The 23113-nt window shown below is 37.5% G+C and overlaps 1 protein-coding gene across 3 annotated transcripts in view; it reads left to right on the top strand.

Moving 5' to 3' along the window:
* abca12 (ATP-binding cassette, sub-family A (ABC1), member 12) overlaps window positions 1-23113 on the top strand; it is a 67851-nt gene that overhangs the window by 17009 nt on the left and 27729 nt on the right. For all 3 annotated transcript variants that reach the window (XM_024286515.1, XM_024286516.2, XM_036209634.1), the window contains 30 exons: window positions 363-2816; window positions 3417-3529; window positions 3698-3765; window positions 3967-4115; window positions 4218-4348; window positions 4577-4719; window positions 5324-5491; window positions 5619-5836; window positions 6610-6722; window positions 6952-7019; window positions 7203-7351; window positions 7493-7623; window positions 7949-8091; window positions 8530-8697; window positions 8853-9073; window positions 9729-10673; window positions 10786-10892; window positions 13470-13576; window positions 14096-14283; window positions 14492-14568; window positions 14765-14892; window positions 15178-15348; window positions 15615-15779; window positions 16368-16563; window positions 16681-16820; window positions 17374-17493; window positions 17646-17736; window positions 20466-20645; window positions 21111-21432; window positions 22020-22134. In XM_024286515.1, the coding sequence (XP_024142283.1) occupies window positions 363-2816; window positions 3417-3529; window positions 3698-3765; window positions 3967-4115; window positions 4218-4348; window positions 4577-4719; window positions 5324-5491; window positions 5619-5836; window positions 6610-6722; window positions 6952-7019; window positions 7203-7351; window positions 7493-7623; window positions 7949-8091; window positions 8530-8697; window positions 8853-9073; window positions 9729-10673; window positions 10786-10892; window positions 13470-13576; window positions 14096-14283; window positions 14492-14568; window positions 14765-14892; window positions 15178-15348; window positions 15615-15779; window positions 16368-16563; window positions 16681-16820; window positions 17374-17493; window positions 17646-17736; window positions 20466-20645; window positions 21111-21432; window positions 22020-22134 (7489 nt within the window). The remainder of the gene's footprint in view (window positions 1-362; window positions 2817-3416; window positions 3530-3697; window positions 3766-3966; window positions 4116-4217; window positions 4349-4576; window positions 4720-5323; window positions 5492-5618; window positions 5837-6609; window positions 6723-6951; window positions 7020-7202; window positions 7352-7492; window positions 7624-7948; window positions 8092-8529; window positions 8698-8852; window positions 9074-9728; window positions 10674-10785; window positions 10893-13469; window positions 13577-14095; window positions 14284-14491; window positions 14569-14764; window positions 14893-15177; window positions 15349-15614; window positions 15780-16367; window positions 16564-16680; window positions 16821-17373; window positions 17494-17645; window positions 17737-20465; window positions 20646-21110; window positions 21433-22019; window positions 22135-23113) is intronic.

Raw genomic sequence — 23113 nt, 5'->3', positions numbered from 1 at the left:
ATAAACATGTCAACATTCGTGTTTTTTTAATCCATACATGTAAATGCAATTATATATTTTAAGAATATAAGAATGAAAGAAATAAAAGAGCCTCCAAGGCTTCAGGTGCCAGACTCCTGTTCTAGATGCTTCATTGTAAAAATATTAATCTCAACTTTGATTAACATTTGAACAAAAAATGTCAAATTTACAGGGATATGAATCATTTTTTGCTTGACTGTATATTATACATAGAGAACACAAAAGTGTACAATTTGTCAAATTTAAAGGTAGATTGTTGCTGAGTAAACTTATAACGGTAGATGTTTTCACATCAATTTCAAAAACTGAATTCTCGTCTTTTTTCTCCCTTTTCCCTGTAGTTGTCTGAAAGGAACAATATATCTGCTGAACAGTGTGTATGGTGACATGAAAACACTTCCACCAAACCTGTATTCTGAACAACTTATGCCACCGATCCCCCTGCTAGAAGATGAAGCTCCCCTCAACATGTCCACAGTCCTAGCTCTGGCATCAATGCTCGCCAGGGAGAACCAACACCTGTTTGACTTTGATGAGACCGACCTAGAAGAGGATAAGTTGGAAGACTTGATTACACAGTTCCTGTCTTTGGAAAGCAACCTAACACTGTCCCTCTCTCACATGATGAAGCATGTTCTGGTTGTTTACTCCAGCTCCTTCCATCCTGAAAAAGTCATCCATTCCAATGCTGCTCTCACCAATCAGACCTCACCAAGTTTTATGGAGGCTGCTTTAAAGGCAGCTGAGCATCTAGATGAAATGATGAGTTCCCCAAATGCTGACCCAACTAGCATCCTTCTTGAATTCATGGATGAGTTTCAGGAGCTCCTGCTAACTCTATATAGATTGCAAAGAATAGAGCACGTTTTAACACCAAGCGGTGAGCTGAACACGACTCAAGTGACGGAGCTTGACAAAGCAACCATGGAATTTCTTAGCTTCTTCACCCCTGAAGGCCTTGAGAACCTGACTGAAGCTGGACCTAATGTTGCCCAGGACAGTGTTTTCCAGAAGTTGGTCCAATTCTTACCTAGTGGGGTCCAAGAGGATGCAGGTCACTATTATCAAGACCTCAAAGTTCTGCAGCACCAGATCAGCAGGTGTGCAGAGGGCCAGAACTGTTGGATTGACTTGTCTAAAATCTTCACGGTTCTTGATCAGACTTCCCAAATGATGAATTCTGCAGATGACAGCGTCACCATTCACATAGAATCAAGCGATTTCAGCTGGCAGTGGGAATCTGAGGCAATCACACCAACGTTGCTTTCACTTCTAGGACAAAACGAAAATAAATATAGAAAATCATTTAAACAGACACTCGACTTCATCAAATTGGTCATGGCTAATCCACAAATTTCCAGTGTTGAGGACGTCCAGGATGCCCTGAAGCAGTCCAACCTAACAATCGAGGAGCTGAATGAAATCGCTGCACTCGCTGGGGCTGCCAACGTAAATGATCTGATGATAAATGTGATGGAGATTGCCAATTCCCAACAGTGTTTTAAACCTCAGGATGACACCACTGTGACAGCTGAATGTGTCATGGGATTGATTGACGGGCTGAGCGGCTTTTTAACACACCTGCCCAGTCTCCGCAACAACACACAGATCCTCTCCCAAATCCCCCTAATCGTCAACAAAACTATCAGTGATTTCATCCAAGTTGACTTCAGCTCCAACTCCAGCAAAAGCTTTGAAGGCGTCTTTAGGAACATCTTGGCCAACGTCAAAGTGAGCCTTCAGATGAGCGATGTCAATAACACAGAGATTATGAACGAAATAAGAGTGGTTGAGGGGCTAATACAGCTGGTAACTAACATGGACTCATTTACCAATCTCAATACCTCAATGATGAACAACCCCTTACAAGAGCAGAAAGCGTATCTGGAGCTCGTGGAGTGGTATCTGAAAAGGCTGGAAAGTATCAGCGACAAAAGTTCAGTATCAGCGCTCCTTCGTCCGTTTTTCCATGTCACCCAAATGCAAGTGGATCTGCAGCTTGCCCAGACGAATTTCTCTCTATATGTCAACCACAAGATTGAGAGTGTGATGAGCAGCCTTCAATACCCAATAGATGGAAACGGTTTGAGGGAAATTGGCGTAACAGTAATCGACATCAGTCAGAATCTTTTAGACTATATGAAGCTTAATGTGGAACTTCAAAAAAGCATTCCTGATTTTGACCATATGCTAAACACAACTCTGGTGTACTCCGCTGACAGCCAAATCAGACGCTATCTCAACGCTGTCAAGAAATGGATGACGCAACCTGATGTCCCATCTGTCTTTACAAAAATGCTCCAATGGGGTAACTCGTCCACGTCCTCTCAGGTGACAGACCTCAATACTTTGCTCCAGACAATGGACTTGTTTTTCTGTGACAATCAAAAGCCTTACCTCTCCATGATCAGAAATATCAGCCAGTCTTTAAGCCAAGTACTACTGTTGGTGGAGGATTCAGTCTCTCCACAGAATGAGCAATTCATGTCAGCAATCTTAGGCGCAGCACAGACAACAATGCAGCTCTTGGACGCAGCCGGAACACCTCTACCAGTTTTTGCACAGCAAGACATCCTGGAAATTGTTGGAGATTCTGTGAATCTAATTTTCAGTCCAAGCACAAATTTCATCTCGTCACGTAACGTCTTGCTCCACCTCCTGGAGAAAGCTGACAGAGTCATTCAACAAACACTACCAGCAAGCTTTAGAGACTACCTGCTTCCAGGAATCAGAGTGGCAGCTACTTACTTTGAAAGTGCAAACAAAGAAAGCGGACCAGACCAGTGGAATCAAATGTGAGTCATGCTGCTCATTTTGTTTGTCTGAGAAAATTGAGTGATTGTAATCCCTTTCACACAGTAGTTGCTTACACAGTCTAAAAACTGTGCAGACTTGGATTTAGTGACTGTAGGAATTATATTTTTGATCAAGAATGCCAAGCGTCTCGTTGGCAAAAAGAAGGAAAAGTGGAAAATGATGAATGGATGAAGATATTGATAAATCACAAACTCTTTACAATGATTAAGCTACTTTATAAGTCATATAGCTGAGTAATAAACACTGTTTAGTGATTTAAATGGAATGGAATTAGCAGAGTCCATATTTGCAAAGTGATACAACATATTTATTTATTTTCTGTTCAATTCTAAAAGCATTTCTCGTGATCTTTTAATTATGATTATGCCATTTTTAGCCAAAATTTAAAAAAATGTGCAATCTAATAGGATATAATTTCTGCAGAGAAGCAGAAGTTCCAAGTCACATTTTTTTCCTGTTGTTATCCATAAAACAACTATTAATCTTTATTTTTTTTTTTCTTATGGAGAAGGAAAAAAATTGTTGTTATGTTAAAATGTTGACAAAACGCACTCAAATTTTCTTTTTTTTTCCTGAAGCATTTTGAATGAAATGAAGACAGTCCAGAGCTTCCTTCCACCTCACAGCCCAGCCCAGGCCTATGTGTCTGTCATCTATAACGCCACTCTGTTCCTCCTGGAGTCTGGTCAGGGTAAGTCAGCTTCTGACTGTCACTGTCGTTGAACAGGATGTTCAATTATGTGCCTGATAAAGTACATCCTGTACTTCCTCATTGTATTGGTTAAATAGAGTGTAGCACTGAGGTTGCATGATGGGAATTTAAATTGATTTTTTATTGTTAACTTTTTTGTGATTTCAGGCAACACAAGTATCTGGACCAGCTTTGAGAATGCATCTCTTGAAACTTTGCCGCATATTGTTGGCCAGGTAAAACTTATTTATGGTTGTGCTTGTTTATGTAATACTGGACAATTTCTTACTTCCATTTCCACCTTAAAAAAACTATTTTAAGAGGAAGAAAGATGGATGATGTAGTGCATAAATATATTAAAACCAATTTATTCGCTTTTATGAGACACTGATGCAAAATATTAATTTTTACTAATTTACTTGTAATTTTACTCATAGATAAGCAAATTCCTGTCCATGCTTTGGCCACTTGTTATGGAGGGGACAGATGAACAAATCCCGGCTCTATCCCTGGAGAGTTTTATTCATCTTGTCCCAGTTATGAAGCAAATTTCAAATGGGGATGCTGACCACAACACCTGGGAAAAGTACGTTTGATTTTTTATTTTTTTTATTTTAGGTTTTCTGATCTTCCCTATGCAAACCGCTACCTATCATGTAAAAATGAAATGTCATGTGTTTTGTAACAGACTTGAAGAGATGCTGGCAGACCTGTTTTCAGTCTTTGAAAAAACTCCACTGTGGAACGGAACTCAAAATGTCATACCTGTGTTTGAAAAGATCATGGGAAGCATGGTGAAGAACATGCAAGCAGAGAATGGTGAGAGGATCGTTGAGTAAAAAGAAAAGAAATTAATAATGTTAACTTTTCAAACTTATTCTATGAGCCTCTTTTAAGAGTCACTTTAATTTAAATCTTAACACAAACTAATAGTATTTATATTAAAAACACATTATGGTTGTATTTTTTAATTTGAAGTTTATTTTTTATTTAAAATAAAAAAATGCACAAACCTAATAATGATGGCTATTTTTATCTATTTTACAGGAATGGTCTTAAGCCTTCAGGTGCCAATAATGACATTACTGAGGGAAATCACAGTGTCATTGAACTCCAGTCATATGAACTTGTCTGACCTGTCTGAGAACATTCAGTTTGCCATTGAACAGACTGTACAAGCAGTTCAGCAGGTATGGCATCGTTTCTTTGTGGATTTATTTTCTTTCTGGCGGATTTTACAGCCATTGTGCGCGTTTCTGCGTTGCTAGGTTGCCGTGCATGTGTTCACGTGTTTAAAAAGGAATGAAGTAGAAAACTGATTCGTTATATCACTGCTAATCGGAATGTTTCATTTTATGCCACCAAAGCTATTGCACATTTTCTCTCTCATCAGATTTGTTGTCAGTTCTTTTAATGTTTAAAAATTAAGAAGATTAATTGTTCCTCTTATCTAAGTCTTATCTAAGTCTGACAGCCAACAAAGACATGTGCACAGCTCATTTATCTTTCAACAAAGAGGGTTTTCATACCAGGATAAAAATAACTTGTGTCTACGTGTTTAATTGTATAACCTTTTGAGTAGCATTAGGACTGATGTGATGCAAGCTGGTATTTACTTATACATACTTTTTACCTTATATTATGCAATAAAATCCTTTTTTTTGGCACGATGTATGAAGATTTTCTCTCTTTTTTACATTGAAAATCTCTTTTGTTTTTTCTTGTCTGTATAGATAAAAAGCTAAACAGATCAATCAAATATAATTAAACTGTTTGATTTTTGTGTCTTTTTAGTCTAATAGCACTCTAGACTGTAATGACGTGCTGAAATTTTGGGAGCCAGTCAGGGAGGCCGCTGAGTTTCAGAACGACACTCTGAGACTGTGGTGTGACATCAGCCTGCAGCCTCTTTTGGAGGCTAACGCCGAAGTCCAGACAGTCTACTCCGACCTGGACATGAGTGTGAGTGCTGGATTGTAATACCCTTTCTCCTGTCAAACTGTTTCAAATTGAAAATGTTTCAAATAGTAGCAGTGTTTAGTGACAAACAAAGCTTACCATATATCTTTCTGTGTGTCCTGTTGTACAGCTCATGCCGACTGGGTCCATGAGTGCAAACGGAGCAGCAGACAGGATCGTGAAAACTGTGCAGTCTCTCTATGAAGTCAGCATGAACCGCTCTTTGGCGACCGAACTGTTCATCATGGCCGTCAGCGACCAACTTTCTGTGCTGGGGGGCCAGTCTTTGAGCGCTGAGGCACAGAGTCAGTGGTGGAGCCAACTTCAAGGCATGGAGATGCAAAACAGGTCAGCTAATTTGAAATTATGCAGTGCTTTTTTGCCATACGATTCTTCTATTTAAAATACAATATCGTAGCAGTGATTGAAAATGTATTTTGTTAAATGTGTAATGTGTGCCGCCTTATGCCTGAAGCCTGGAGGGCCTTTGTGACCCTGAAGCAGGGGAGAAGAAGAATTAAATAATGTGACAAAAACAGAAAGATGTTCGCTACAATAAACATGAAGATTTGTACAAGTTACGTTTGATACACATGCCAAATATTTAAATACGTTTTACATTAAATGGGAACATAGTGTATATTAACAGAACAGAAACTATACATTTAAATCCATATATTAAAGTATTGTATAGTTTGATTTTTGCTAAACAATACAAGATTTTTAGGCTTAAATATTTGTTGTGTCACCAATTCCCTGCATTTTGACCTTTTGTATGATTTTAAATTGCATAATTTTTTGTCAATTTTACCTGCTAAAACAGTAATGTTGAATTTTGCTTCCATTTAAATATGGCTATTTCAGTTAATGTTTTGTTTTTCCCACTTTTTCTATAATAACGTTGGACTTTTTTCCTTTCCTTTGACAACCGAAGCAAATTTTTAGCTAGTATTGTGATTTGTTATTTAAACTAAACACATTAAATTAATTTTTACTAGATTTTTGATACACTGGAGTGCACCTTTTATACAAAACAATTCTCAGAATTTTAAAAAGTTATTTAATTTTAATTATATTCAATGAAATATAATTTAACATTTAAATGTGTTTGTTTTTTACAGAATTTTGAATGAATTGGAGACAGTGCAGAGTTTCCTACCACCAAACAGCTCAGCTCAGGCTTACGTCTCCGTCCTCAGTGACACGGCTCATTTCATCCTGGGGTCCGGCCAAGGCAAGTCAGCTTCTCCCTGTCACAGGATGGGTGGACGGCATGTTAAAGTCTGATTATATCAAATTAAATCACACTACTTGCTTCATTATTTTATCACTGCTGGTGAATAGAACAAAATGTGAACAGGTTCAAAGTTACAAACTGTTGAATATAAATCCAGTTAAACAATAAAAAGCATTACATTTGCATGTTTTAGGATCAAATATGTAAACATTTCTTTTGATTTCAGGCAACTCCTACCTGGGGGCAAGCTTTGGAAATGCATCATTTGAGACTTTGCCAGAGTTGATTCCCCAGGTAAAAGTTATATGTGAATTGATAATTTTATTTAAATGATTAGCTGTTTATAACTATGCAAATAAATTCATTATTATATGTATTTGTACTTTTGTTGAAATATCTTAACTAGAACAAAATAATTTATATATCTCACACTTTTATCGGTTTAGACTTTATTTTTTGTACTGCTTTGTTTGACAGATAACAAAAATCTTGGCCACGTTTTGGGAGATGATCGTGGCGGGTCCAGTCTCAGAAGAACCTGTACTGTCTCCAGGGGGTTTCAGTAATCTTGTCCCAGTTTTAGAACGGCTGATGACTGGCCAAGCAGACCAAAAAACCTGGTTTTTGTAAGTTTGAACAACACAAATGTTTCAGTGTAACAAGATGAGAAAAAATAGAATACAATAATTGAATGCTCCTTCTTTATATATATATATTTGGAAAAATTAAGACTTGATGTTTAGATTTGTTGTTGTCCTTTATTGTAGGTTGGAACAGATGGTCAAGAACTCGCTGATATACTTGGGAGCAATAATGTCACCAAACAGGATCCAAAATGGCATTTCTGTGTTTGAGAATAATGTGGAATACATTGTAATGAACAAGCAGGCAGAAACTGGTGAGATTATTATTAACAATTACATTGTCTCCTATTGCTTTGGGGGGGAAAAAATTATATTATTTCCATTAAAAACAATGATTTACCTTGACATATTTTGACTGCAGGCCATTCATCGGTCAAATGGATTTTTTATGTTATTAAATATCACTTTTGTAAAAAAAGAAATATTTATATATATATATATATATATATATATATATATATATATGTAAAAGCATAGGATTACTATGCCAATAAGGTGGAAAACTTTTACAATTAAAATTGTTTTTCTACAGAATCATTGATGCACCTCTTGTACTTAATGATGATGTTTTGTTTTCAGCTTTGATTCAAAGCCTTCAGATTCCAGTGGGGACCCTAATGAGAGAGATTGCAACCACCATGAATTCCAGTTCAATAAACCTGTTTGATCTCTCGGTGAGGATAGGTTCTGCTGTTGAAAGCACGATGGAAACAGTTCAGCAGGTAAGTCCGATCTCCCAAAGATCTGAATCTGCTGAATCATTTGGTTATGCGGGTCTTCTTTCTTGGTTTCTTTGCTGACATGTTTTTCTTTTTTTTGTGAGTATGAGATCAACTGTCATTTCCACATTATCTCTACTTAAGTCTTGAATTGCATATTTTTCTTAATCATCCACATAAAATCTTTAACCCCTTCTTGCCTGATTTTATTTTTATTTATGGCCATGTTAAGAGGAATCCTGGATTAAATATTAATTTGTGAATTAGCAATAAAAAACAGTAAAATTTGATCTATTTTGATTTATTCCTTTGCACCCTCACCACAAAAAAGAAGAGAAATAACATTTTTTTTTCCAGTCATTAAGTTGTATCTGTAACTTTTTGCATTAGTTAGATAATTGAATTTTATGGAAAATCTAAAACACTTTTGTTTCTCTCTAGGCAAATGCTACATTGAGCTGTAATAATGTCTTGGAAGCTTGGGAACCCCTTGGAGAAGCAGGAGGACTAACTAACGACAACCTGACTGTGTGGTGTGAAAACAGCCTGCGGCCGGCGTTAGAGGCCTATATTGCAAACCAGACGGCTTTCTCCCACCAGAACATGAGTGTAAGTGGGCTCATTACCTAAAACCAGACTGCCAACTGTGAACACTTGATCATCTGGTGTTTCTGCAAACTGAAGGGAAGCAGTTTGACCACTTGGTGGCAGTGTTGACACACTGTTTTACTAACAGTCTGATCTGCTGAATGTCTCCCGTGCAGCACCTGGACTCCAACCCTTTCAATCTTACTGGAGCAACTGACAGGATCGTCAAAACAGTGCAGTCTCTCTACAATGTCAACATAAACCATGCTTTTGTGGTGGAGCAGTTCGTCTTCAGCTTCTCCGACCTTCCCTTTGGTACGGCGAACCAGACTGTGGACACTGTGGACATGCTCATGCCCTTGCTCAAGCAGTTCCGGGACATGCAAGTGCAAAGCAGGTCAGCTCACGCTCAGCTTCCCCTGTATCCCACATGAACTCCCTTCGAACTTACCGATCCATTTGTTGCTACTACACTACCCACAATGCATCGCTCAAACCAGCTTGAATAATGCATAATAATGGAATGGCCCCAAGTGCTCACATTTGCATGCACATTGATTCATTTAATGCAGTTCTTCCTAAAATTGGACAGGCCTGAACTGATAAAAACTTTATGAATCAGCTAACCGAGACATCCTCTTAAAATTGATTTCCTTTTTTATGCCAGCTGCAGTAATGAGCCAGGCTTGGTGATAAGGATCACATTCTCCATATCGCAGGGAATCAATCAGGTTTCACTACATGAGTTATAGATCAATGATCACAGTGGAAAGACTCTTCAGTCTATTACAGAGGATGAAATGGTGTGAATTAGCATTAGGGGGGTTGATGAGGAAATATTCTTTCAATAGCATTTGAGTAATTAAAGGTCTACGGGATCATTACTTTCAGAAAATGAATTTGAAACATGGGTTGCGATGCATAAAGGTAGTTGGAAAAAGTCTGTCCTTACAGCTACTTTAAGTGGTTCGATCTTAGAATTTTTAATTCCTATTAAATTTAGATTGCACTGGGTTAAAAAAAATAATTCTGTTAATTTTTCTTTTCCACAGTGTGTCAGCAGTGAAAGAGCTGTCAGAAGAGCTCGCCAGCCTGGATCCTGAAATTCAGCCTTATGTTGAAGCCTCAGAAAAAGCAATAAGCCTCATCCTAAACAACTATGATCTCCTTCTGAATGGTACCTCGTCCCTGGAGCTCGTTGAAGACGCAGTGATCGTTTTTCTAACTTCTGTCAACCTCACTTTAGATCAGATCTCTTTCGTTATAACAGAAAATACAGGGGAAAATTTCATCTCTCTGAATGATTTGATAGTTGAAGCCCTCAACTTGATATTAGAAATGTCATTATTTGGAGAAGATCCTATGATTTACCAAGGTTTGGAGGACCTGTTGGCATTCAATGACACTAGCTTGTTAGTGGACAGACTGATTGACTTCTCTGTGTGGTTAACCTCAACTCAAACACCTGACCTGGATTGGTTTAGTCTGACTTTGAGCAAAGCGTTTGACATCGTCAGGCCCACCTTGTCCATCCTGACCAAGCTGGATGTGAGGATGTCATCATGTGCGGAGCTGTTCGAAGATCTGACTCGAAACATTATTGCAATGTTTAGACAGTTTGTGACCACCAGTGACCTCATGCCCCCAATGTATCAGCAAATGGGCGTGTTACAGGGAGAAATGTTGAACGATTACAATCAAGGCAAAGTCAGACGAAGACGAGACGTCTCATCAATGGAACAAACGGCACCTGTGAATGACTTCGTGGACCTGTTCCGCATCGACTACCCATCCATGTTCAGAGCTATCTATCAGTCTCCGAGCACATCCGAAATGATGGAGACCGCCCACGTCCTTTTTGCCAACCCCGATCTGAATGTTGTGGTCAAGGGAGCTACGACGGACATGTCTTGGGGCTTGAATGCATCTCGGGAGGCAACTATTGACTCGGCTCTAGGAATGTTCTCCTTCCTCAGTCACCCCGACTTGCTGACAAAGTAAGTTGTTTTTTTCTATTCCTCTAAATCTTTGCAAAATGATCTCTTTCTTGTGTATTGGTTTAAAAATCATTGTTGTTGTTTCTCAAACTACACATTCATTGGTTTTCAGCCCACCAATGGATATCTTGAAAAACGCTACCGATGGACTTCCTGATGCCATCCCATTCTCCTCCGGGATAAAAAGTTTCACCAAAACACTTGCCAATGAATCCCCAGGTAAGAAGCTAATTTCTGTGAATTTTGAAATAGTAAAATACCAATTGAATGACCCTTTTCATGTACATTTTCTTTCTAAGTTGACTACATCTCACATGTGTGCACGTTTTGCACACTTCCATGATGATGCAGCGGGTGCTTCATCATTATACATTTTGAATCAGATCAGTAGAGAATAAGACTAAGATATACATGAGCTAAAATGATAATGCTTTGACAGGGCGTTCAGAAGAATATATTTAGCCATGTGCCTTACTTCAAAGGTATATGTTGGAGTAAAAAAATATATAAATATAAAAAAAACTTTCTGACTCATAGACAGGTTGATTTATTATGTGAAATGAAGGCTAAACTGCATGAACCCAGTGGGTTAAAAGTTTTTAGAGTAGGAAGCAACATTTTTAAAATTAGGACCATTTATATGCACTTTCTAGGCATCTGTTGCATTATTTCAGCTGATTTAAAAAAAAATAGTGGAGAAGAGGGATTTAGTTCTTAACTTCTACTCCATCATAGTTGACAACTGTGATTTCCTCCAACCTGTTTTTCTGTGACTGCTTATCAAAATGCCAATAAAAATTCTGAAGTTTGACTGATCTGCTGTTTTAACATCAGAGAAGAACAAAACTACACAACAAAACCTTCCCTAGAACTCACAGAAAAAGGGAGTGGTGAATGAAAGTTTACTCATAACACCTACTACTAAAAAGCTAACAAGAGAGACAAAACTATTTGAATAACACTCATTTAATAATAATCCTTGACAAAATTTCAAGGTAGAGACCCAAAGACTCAGCTTCATTTGTGTGATCTTCCAATTCCCCACGGTCCAACAACGTTTTGCAATTTATGCAGAAATTTAACCAAAAATTTTGGAGAGCCTTACTGAGATTTCTATGGTCACCAGAAGAAAGCCTTCTGGAGAACAGATGCTTGAGGGTGTATTCAGACCGGACACATTTGGTTCTCTTAAAGTGAACCAGAGTTTAATAATCCAGAACAAATTTTCACTCAGAATACATCCAAGTCCGGGACCAGCAACTGGTCATATATCCATCTTTTGAGGTTTGTTTCCAATCGAACTGAACTTTGAAATACCTCAGTCTGAAAAGGCTCTGGAACAACTGGACCAAAACAGCCACCATAGCCGATGATCTTTTGTCACGTTGGTTTGTTTACAGGCTTTAGTTCAAAACATAAATCTCAAGTAGATGTCAGTCTGAGTACATACCAAATGCAGGGTTCAGGATTTGATTCGGACCAAATTAAGCAGAATTGGTCCAGACCAAATGACTTTTCCAGTCTGAATTCACCCTAAAAATCCCTTACTGTCAGAACTTCCTAGTCAAGGGCATTTTTAGGCCTTTTTAGCTATAAATCCTGTGACGTAACGATAATCTTTCTCTGTGAGGCTAATGACTGATGTCAAGGACACTTGTAGCATTGCTTACATGTCGACCAATCATAGATGTGCTTACTAAGGCTTTCGATGTACACTGAAACCAAAATGGCTGCTCCCATAAAGTAAACAAGAACAGAATATTTTGTAAAGTTTTTTATATCATATATATTTGCTGTGAGGTACTATATGAAACTTGTAGCCAGAGACTACTTCGGTTGCTGGCTGTCATTGAAGCACCTGGAGCTAATGCTCGCATGATTTAAATTATACTGTACCATAGAGTTCAGACTGATGCTAAAACGTTAGCATGTGTGCAGCAGGAATGATGGAAGACTCAACAGCTGCACAGCTTGAAACAGTTGAAAGGCAATCTATGGAACTCTGTTTAAATGCTGTTGCAACTTTTTACACAATTGCAGTGCTGCAAGTATTTATTCCGTAGATATGATGAATAAGACTTCACACCAGTTTAGTTTGAGCTCCAAAAAAGCCTGGGGCCACGCAGCCCCTTCTCCAGCAGAAAGCCACTCAGCACCTTTTTAAATCTCATTAGCAAAGTGGAATTCAATCACTTATCCTGCTTATACTGCCCACCATTGCTAAACGTCTCCCATCGTACTCACCCAAGCAGACATCTATGACTTCCTTTTAATTTGCTCCTGTTCTTGCGTGATAATGTTTTTAGTGCACAGACTCACTTTGCAAGCAGCGTCTCCTCTCTCCAACCCCAGTTGTGTTTCTCATACACAAACAGCAACACACAAATGCAACTGTTGTGATTGCAAAGGCCTCTAGGTGTTTAGGATCCTAAGATTAAACATAAGCATTGCCTAATTCTGGGCTAATTAGATATTCTGTCATCACATTCTGCAGCCTGAGGTGGTGCCTTTCTTTGGCTTTGTCAAAAGTGTTTTAATGCATGACAGCATCCAGTACAGCTGGCCCTTCTGGCCCCATCAGTCCCACACAGGGCTTCACTTGCAGCACGTCATTTGCTGCGTGCTGCTTGACGACAATGCCCTGTAATGATGTAAGCTGTAATGAAGCCCACTGGGATGTCATGTTTTCTGTCACCTCGAAGACCTAACTCTTTGAGATTCTGGACTTTAATAGAATCTCTCTTTCACCCTTATTTTTCAGCAGCCTAACCCTTTGTTTTCACCTCCCAATGACAGATACCCTGATCCGTATGCAGCAGGCGATCCAAACAACCGTTCAGATGTTTCAGAGCCACCCCAAATCTTCAGAGTTCACGCAGCAACTGCAACAACTAAAATCACAGGTAATTGGTGACACTTTCAGATTCAGGCTTTCTGGTCAAACATCATATGATTGTAAAGGCTGAAAATCCCAGCTGTCTGCTTTGACAAAAGTACAAAAATTTAAAGTTTGGCTGAAAAGGTTGAAATTTGTGTATTAAAAGATACTGTCTCAAAAGCAACTCATTATTTAATATTTTTGAAAATTATTTTTGTGCCTATAAAATTATCTAAAACTGTTCAATGCCCAAAAAATATAGTTTTGCATGAATATATTGAAAATAAGTTATGTATAATTTGTAAGTAATGTTCTTAACTTTTGTCTCAGTGGTTTAAACTTCAGTTCCAAAACTTAAATAAACTGCATGATGTTAAAAATACAATGAATCCATAATTATTCTGAAAACCAAATTTTCATTTTTAACCATTTCACATTTAAATACTGTATGTTATCCTACACTTTAAAAAGTGGAGAACCTCTCAGCAATCATATTTAAGTTAATATTGGACCTTGATTTATGTTTGATTCTCTTGTTTTCTAGCTGTGCCCCCTGGAGAGCACTCAGTCCATGCAGCAGGTGATGTCCGGGCTTTCTTTACAACCCGGGCAGCTCTGCAGCACGTACCTCCCCAGCCTGGAGGTACTGGCCAAGAACAGCACTTCAATGTCTGACCTCATCTTCCAAGCTGTCATTGGAGAACCCAAGAACTATAAAATCCACGCAAACTGGTACGATACTATGTTGATCTGTCTCACAAATGTGGAACATTGTTATTTTGTGTGTTAAAAAGGCACATTTCCCCTGATCTTTATTGCTAATATGTTTTTTTAACATTGTGCAAGTGTTATCATAGAAGCACATTACAACTTTTGGCACTTGTTTGAATTCAACAATAAACATTTGTCTTTAATTGCTCTTGACATTTTTTTTACACAGGACTTCTGTGTTGACTGAAGCTTTGGGCTTTAACACCACCAGCCTCGACTCCCTCGACATGAACGTCACCTTACCAGGTGACCTTTTTATTTAGTCCGTTTTTTAATTGCTTATTGTGTTAGTTTTCTATAGCTAGCTTTTCATTTCCTAGTGTGTCATAGTTAGAAAATGCAGAGTAAAATCATCTTATCAGGCCTATTGACTGCAAATTTTGACATCCATTTAACACTGGCAGGATCTTTACATTAATTGCTTTGACTTCTGCTGCTGCAGTGATGACGGTCGCTGAGATGCTGAGGAACAGAGCAGCCTTTGCTCAGGATGTTCAGCAGCACTTGGCTCTAGACCCTGCTGATCTCGATTTGCTGATGAACACGACACTACCAAATGACAACTTGGAGGTAAGCCACGGCATGTTTATGGTCAGTTTAAGCAGAGATCCTATAAATAGGTACAGGTGATATGATGCACATGTTAAATATTATTTTAACATGTTAATTATCAATTATTTTTAATTGAATGATTTAGATTTTTTGATTTATTTCACATATTGAAAATAATCTGCTTCAGATTACAAACCCGTGGCTCTATTTCCTAAGAAAATATTTCAGTTTACTTGCGTTTTTCTCTCTTAGTGCACCTGTTAGTTTGCATCTCTCAATATGTTTTAATACCATTTGGAACAGATCCTGTCCTGGATGGTAAACATGCCTCACTGCAACACGACAACGTCAGACAACACGAAACCAACAGACGAGGCCATCCAGAAGACGCTCTGCCACTTATCTCTGGGAGAGTGGTACCAATTGTCTCTGCTGGCAGCAAAACACATGAATACTGAGAAACTCATCTACAGAGTAAGGCTTTGAATTTTTCCCCCTCTTTTATGTGTATTTCAAAAAGAAAGAAATACAAAGTGGTTATTTTGTAGACATTACACTGTGGGACACAAATGTGTTTTTGCTTGTCCATTCAGGAAATGAAACTTTATTCGTGGATTTTAGTCCAGAAAAGAAATATTTTCCTTTCTATGAGAACATGTGACTCCTAACTACCTCAAAAAACAAGGGGTTTTAATAGCAAAAAGTTCAACAGCCGGTGATTGTTTTCCATTTTCTTATAGGTGGTGTTGTCCGAGGAAACGCAGAAGGTGGTGGGAGTTTTGCTCAAAGTCTCTCAAGTTCTAACTGACATGATGGACAAGGTTCTTCCAGTTGTGAGCAAACTGCAAAGCTACTTGGGCTCCGTCAAAGACCTCAATCTAGGATCCAACACTGAATTCAGACAGGTGATGACCCTCTATTCACAACTGAATCGTTTATCCGTAAATATCCTGTATAAGGAGAAATCTGCAAATTAGGATTATAGATGTTTTAAGGCTGTAAAACTCCTTATTACACACTTTATGCACATTTCTCTGGCAGATATTAACATTTTCTCTCTTGTTTAAACTCTTAAATGTCAACACTTTTATAGAAAAATAACTCTAGTATAATAAAATAAAATAATAATAAAAAAAGATCTGCTCACGATCAAAGATTTATGCAGCTCTGGGAAGCTGAACACCTACTCTACAGCAGATCCGCTTTGCCAGATAGTCACAGTTTCCTGCCCAAAAGTAATCTAAAAACTGTCAAACCCCCACATAAAAATACCCAAAAACTTCATCTAACTAAAAACCATCAAATCACCTGCACAAATCAACTTTTGCTCACAAATTCTATAGCAAAACCACCTAACTGGGCAGAAAATCGACTTGGTCAACAGCCAATCAGAGCACAGAACACAATGTGCTATAGAGAGAGAGAGAAAAGTACTCTGAATTCATGTAGATTAAGTTAAACATACTAAAATCTTTACATTTCTATTTCCCCAGATGACAAAAGGACTGAGGACCACCATCTCAAGCCGAGCCACCTTCGTGACCATCTCCCGTGCTTTGTGTACCAACGGCATCCTGGCTTTATTTGGAATCTCCAAACTCCACGACATATCCAATCCAAGCCCCTCCCTCCTCAATAACATCCAGAGAGAGGAGATGATCGATAGGTTCAAGATTCCACGAAATTCCAGTAAGTTTTATACACATAGTCAGTGTTTCTTTTACACTTTATCTTTTTTTTTGTAAACAGCTTTAGGCTTTTGCAGTGTCCACACATCTCATCTTCTGTAATCGTCTTCTTGTGCAGCTCCCTTCTGCATGAACATGTACCTGGATATGGTCAACACAACAGGCGGAGCCATCGCCTGGGCCTTCCTCAAACCCATGCTGATGGGGGAAATCCTTTACACCCCTGACACCCCTGAAACCAGAGCCATCATGAAAAAGGTACAAAAGTTCTAGTCTTGAAAGAAAACACCTTTTAAGAAAACTTTACACATGTATTTCTTATGTGTGTGTAGATTTACCAAACAGAAACATTTCCTAAACTAGGTCATGTTTTTCACCTTCCTATAGCATGTTAGATTGTGTTTACTCCTGTGTGTTTAGTATTCTTTCTAATTAAGAGCTGCTTAAATATTTTACTTGTTTACCTCCTGGACATTATAAAGTTTATGCTCCTTTCATCATTGACTTTACTTGAACTTACTTTTTTAAAGCTATTTCTAGATATTTTAGCTCATGTCTTAATCCGAAGTCTTTACCCCCTCACTGTTAGATTGGAAACAGGAAAGCCAGAGTTGCAGAAGGTGTATGCCGGCTGTATTTGTATGCACCACTACCTGTGAATTGTGATTCTATTTTGAGCAAGTCTGACTGTGCTTTAGTATTCTGCGTCCTTCACAGAGCCAGAGACACGCACAAGCAAGTCGCTCTGTGAAGTTTTTGCTGATACACAGCGATTTTTATTCATTTCCGTCCTTCTCTTGTCTTTGCCTAGGCCAATGCCACCTTGGACGAGTTTGGAAATCTGAGGAAAAACTCTGAGGAGTGGATCAAATCTTCCAACAACATCATGAGCTATTCGAAACTCCTCAGTACCACTCTGCCAATGCTGCAGGTATGAAAGCTCAGAGCTACCCTCCTTTTATCTGATTATCCCGGCCAAGTTTGAGGATCTACAGATAAACTGTGTGGTTGTCTGCAGCAGTAAATTTCAGCAACTGAATCTTGATAATGTTCACTAATCACTGTCTCTCCTCCCTGCTTTAGAATTCGCTCAGCAATACCTTTGTGAAGAATTTCATTGAAATGCAGACAAACATCAACGTCGACAGCATGAAGGAGACTCTCAGAAAATTCTGTGAGTGAAGCTTTGCAGACATGTCAGCTGTAGATACTAGGAGTTTGTTTCAATTGTTTTTAACCATCAAAAAAGGCTAAGTATAATGAAATGTTTCACCTTTTTAATGTAAGTCATTAATGCTTAAATCATAGCTTTAATATTGCAAATTACTTTTGGATTTAAATCAAAGTTTGCCAAACTTGAGCACAAACGTCACGACTACGGTGGTCAACAGCAGATAGGCGGTGCACTCCAAAAACCATGCAAAGAAGTGGCTGAGCGGTCAAAGTTTACCAGATCTATTTATCTATTTAACAAATAGATTTGTTTTTCATGTAGAGCAGCCAAAGAGGAAAATGTGTTTAGATTTTATTTAAACATGCCATAATTAGATTACTCCATTATGGCATGTTTGTTTAAATGCACAACTACAAGCAAGTAAAACTGAAGTACTAATTAGATTTACTCAGGCGAATTGTGTTTTTGTAGCCTCAGTGATTAACATCTTATGATAAGGTGTTTAGAAATACTCTCACAACTTCATTTCATTGTAAAATAGAAAACAGATAATTATAATAGAAAAATGGACACCTTTAACTTCTGTTAACAAGCCTAATTTGTTCAAATCTGGTCCCTCAAGACAGTGGTGGTTGATAAAAAGGCGGATGAGAGCATGGTGGTGTTGTACTGAAGATCTTATTGAAACTGAAAAAAGAAATCCTACCAAAAGTCCACCAATAATATTGAGTTGGTATTATTGATTCTTTATATACGATGGAGGGTTAGGAGCCACCTTAAAAAGAAATCAATAAATATTTATGAGAAAATGTTGTAATTTTGCAAAAAATAAAGTTGTAAAACTATGAGAAAAAAGTTGTAGTTTTGTGAGAGTTATATAGTAATGTTATTAGAAAAAAAAGTTGTAGTTTTTACAAAAATGTATAGGAAAAAAAGATGTAACTTTACTAGAATAAACTTGCAAAATTACAAGAAAGAAGTGATATTTTTACAAGAAAAAACTGTGATTTTCTTTTCTTATTCTATTTATTTAGCTTTTATTTATCCAGGTATTAAATATATTTTTAACTGTTGCCTTAAGGGAAGAACTTTTGAGAAAGAAAACAATTGTAGGAGTTATAGGAGACACAAAAAAAATTAGGCAGTAATAAAGACACTAAAATAATAATAAAAAAAATTAAATAAAATTATTAGAATCCTAAAACTAGGTTATAGCCAAATTTTTTCTTTAAAATGATCATTAAGATTCTTTTTAAAAGCTTTCTTTGAAATAAAAGTCTAGGGGTTTTTTTTGTAACTTGTTCCAGTCTCTGGGTGCTCCAGGAAAAAGAACCCAATGAGGAGTTTGATTCAGTGACTGTTAACAGAATCAGTTTTGCAGAGCAAGTGTTGTATTTGGAATATAAAGTGTGCAAAAGCTGGCTCAAATTAGGAGTTCCTCTCCTTATTTGAGCTCTACTCCATTTTTTTGTAAATAGAGTTGGTGGTGTAAACCTCCACATTATTCACGCCGACTGAATCCATCAATGAAGCGATTTATGGTGCCATAAGGCTTTAGTTTATTAGAGGAATCCGTGTGCCATAATGCATTTAATCCTCTGTTACTATATTGCCGGCGGCATAAGCGGCGCGCCTGCCGGAAATTCTCTTCTTCTGGATCAAAAATCTTCCGAAGAGGTCCAGTTTCCTGCAAATTATTATGTCCTTATACTTAAAAAAAATGTTCCTTATTTGTGAAAACAGCGCCAAAGAAACTACTTACAATGAATGTGCTGTAAGTCTCAAATCCTGAAACACAATATTGGTTCCTTTATTTTTGTTGTTATTGTTTGTGTTTGTTTTAGTACAGAGACTTTTGTCTTATGCCATAAGAGACTATGACATGCTATAATTTTAACATATGAAACCTTATCTTTTTTTAGTGTAAAATAATGAGTCTTTTAGTCATAATTCTAGTTTCTCTTGTTAAATTTTTGCCTTTTTCCTTAAAATTTTATGGTTTATTCCCTTAAAATTGCGATTTTTTTTTCTTACAATTTTACAACTGTTCTGGGAAATGTTTGACTTTTTTTTCTCTTAATATTATGACTGTCAGAATTTTACATCTTTATTCTCTTATTTTTAATGGTTTTACTAATTAGTAATACCTTATCGTACTTGTGAGCTAAACTGTCTCCCAAAGCTAGAATAAACATAAAGGAATGGTAGTATTTTTCTCCCCTAATACCTTTGCACAAATGTATTGTGTATATGTTTATTTACACATATTTACTAGGGAAAAATCAATTCTTCTTCTTGCTATATTTCGTTACTTGTTGACACTTGTATTAATTTAAAATGCTATTAATTATTTATAAGCGTCCTTCAACGTCTTACTATTGTTTTCCACCTAAACCCCGACCACTAGTTGGCAGCACAGCGCACTGAACCACAATGTAGTAATATTAAAGTATAGTTTGGGGATTTTTTTTTATAAGTGATACTATTAAAAAAAAGTGAAAATTTGTTCTGGCACAGTCTTGGGATATATCGCAATACGTATCGTGAGATACATATCAGGATATCGTATCGCCCGACTCTTGCCGATACACACCCCTAATATTTACCCATTTAAACTTAAAAAAAATAGGCTACTTATATTTATTATATTTCTTCAAGCCCTTGTTATTTTTTTTATTCAGGCAAAAGTATTGCTTTGTAAGCTCTTTAATTTGTGTGTTTTCCCACAGCTAACATGACAGAGATGCTGGACAGCCACAAAGAAATTCTTGACCAGATCACTACCTTGTCCACCTTGATGATGCAAATCTCCTCCTGCGTAAAGTTTGACCGTTACCGTGCCTACGACTCAGAAGTGGAGCTTAACGCTGTTGCAGAAGGGCTTGCCAAAAACCGAGATCTGTATGCGAGTGAGTCAACATAAAGAAAATTCCTCCATCATTCATGTAGTTTTTTTTTTTTTTAAGTTGACATCTTCTCATCAATTCAAGACCATCAGTGTTTTTTTTAATGTGCATGTGGTGACGGTTAATTTTGCATACTTTGACAGCTGTGTCAGGTGCATGCCATTTTAATTCCCGTAAATCAATATTATAATGTAAAATAGGTTTATGATATTGATTAAACTTCAACATTGTAATGAGGAAAATCCCGGAGTGATTTTAATTAGGTTTTGTGCAACAAAGGGGATTAAATCTCAGGTTTTCAACCATCTAATATGTTGTACTTCTGATTGTTTTATTAGCACGTGTTTGCATTTTCATGATGAGTTCCGATAAGGAGAATAAAAGCTATATAAAAATGATTGTGGTGGAAGTTGCTTTCCAATCAAGTCTTTCCTAGAAAATAATCAGTGCTTCTTTTATATCCCTAAGGTGTCATCTTCAAATCCTCCAAAGATTCATCCAAAAAACGTGAGAGGAGAGACACCGCCTCTTCATCCTCCCTGCCTCCCCAAATGAGCTACACCATCCGCATGCACATGGACAATGTCATGCGGACGGACAAAGTGCGCAACCCGTACTTTGTGAAGCAGACGTACATCTCGGCCAGTCAGACGATGCGCTACAACAGGGGGTTCGTCTACCTGCAGGAGAACATTGATCGAGCCATCATTGAACTGCAGAGTGGGCAGAAAGTCACTGACACGGCTGTCCAGCTGCAGCCATTCCCCTATCCGTGCCATCTGCGAGACGAGTGAGTTTCTGGAAGCACACATGAATAGTCAGTTTATGAATTTCTGTTTATGAAACACATCAGAGGAAATGCATTATCTCTGGAAAAAAAATAGTTTTTTTAGCGTGAAATGATCTATGCTTGTACATAAACTCCAGAAGATGCAGCAGGGTACTTATGTGTATGTGAGGGGGGGGGTCGCCCTTGGGTGAGATTTAAGACCAATATGTCAGAAATCTCATTTTGGAAGCACCAGCGGAGAGAAGCCTGATCCTTTGCTGGTTACCCCTAAGACAGTGATCCCTTTCCCTCCATCTGATTTACAGCTCAACAGGACAAATGTTGACACCATACCTGCGACAGACGTTTGCATTGTATGAAAAATAGCAATCCCTGTTCCTGGTATAACAGAGCAGGATCGAGGGAGGATAGAATATAGATTCAGCAGTTTGGGGGGAAAGATTGTAACGTTGAGAATGCACCTGTCAAATTCTCCAAACTCTTTCCTCTCCCTGTCAAGCCAGTGACTGACTCAATACTCATTCATCTGAGGGGATGTTGGAATTGCATGGAATTTGATTGACAGTTGGCATCTCTGTATTCCTCAGGTACCTGGAGGCCCTCTCTTTTGTCTTCCCTCTGTTGCTGATGATAGCCTGGCTGTTGTTCGTGGCTGATTTCGTGAAAAAGCTGGTGCACGAGAGAGAGCTGAGGTTACACGAGGTAATGTTAGATGAACAAAAATGCCGCTGTGGTAGCTTGTTATCTTAAACCAGGGGTTTGCAACCTGAGGCTCCGGAGCCACATGTATGGAGCTATTTTGGGGCCATAAATATTTGAAAGCCAAATAAAATATTTTGAAAAAATATTGGTGTTTGGCCAAAAAAAATAAAATGTCCAAAACTTTTTGCTATTCTAAAATAAACTTAATTATTTTCATCTTCAAATACTCTGGTTTTTAGGTTTCAAAACTCAAAGTTTCAATTTCAAACCTTTTTTTTTAAGTTTCAAATCTTTTTTTTTTAAACTTTCAGCTATTTTTTGTTGTTTTTGAGTCAGAACATTTTTCGCCCCGTTGTGGCATTTTGGGTGGGGTTAACACAAAGGACCAATCAAAATCATTCAGAAATCAATCAGAAAAGATAACATAGTCCTTTATTTGTCCCTCAGTGGCAAAATTTGGCAAAACTTTGGCAAAAAGTCTGATCTTATTTGATTGCTCTCTATTTTATGTCTTCAAAGAACATTTTGTCTTATATTCCATAACAATAGTTAGTATCTATGCAGAGACGAGTAGCTAAGAAACATTGTTTTGTGTATTCTTCATATACTTTTTCTACTGGATCATTCACCAATCATGTCATCAAAGATGACGGCTCACCAAAATAAGCCTTAAATATAACAAGAGAAAATGTCATTTTTGTCTTAAATTGTTTAAAACCTTTCACAGGAGTACATTAGCTTCATTATGATGTCCCTGTTTAGGACAGGAAGTCTTTTATTTTGAAAGGAAGTCTCATGAGCTTCTGTCAAAAGAAAAAAACGACCTTACACTTTGAAAAAATGCTGGTTTCTCTTAATATTCATGTTTTTATTTGTGCCAAAAATAAATACAATTCATATTTATTTTATAAAACAACAATGTAATGATGTAAAGTAGTATAAAATTTTCCTTAAAGAAAAACAAAACAAAAAAAAGCTT

Source organism: Oryzias melastigma, linkage group LG21 (genome assembly GCF_002922805.2).
Source record: "Oryzias melastigma strain HK-1 linkage group LG21, ASM292280v2, whole genome shotgun sequence".
NCBI lineage: Eukaryota > Metazoa > Chordata > Actinopteri > Beloniformes > Adrianichthyidae > Oryzias > Oryzias melastigma.
Note: the sequence above shows the minus strand (reverse complement) of the source record. Positions and strands in the feature narration are given on the sequence as shown.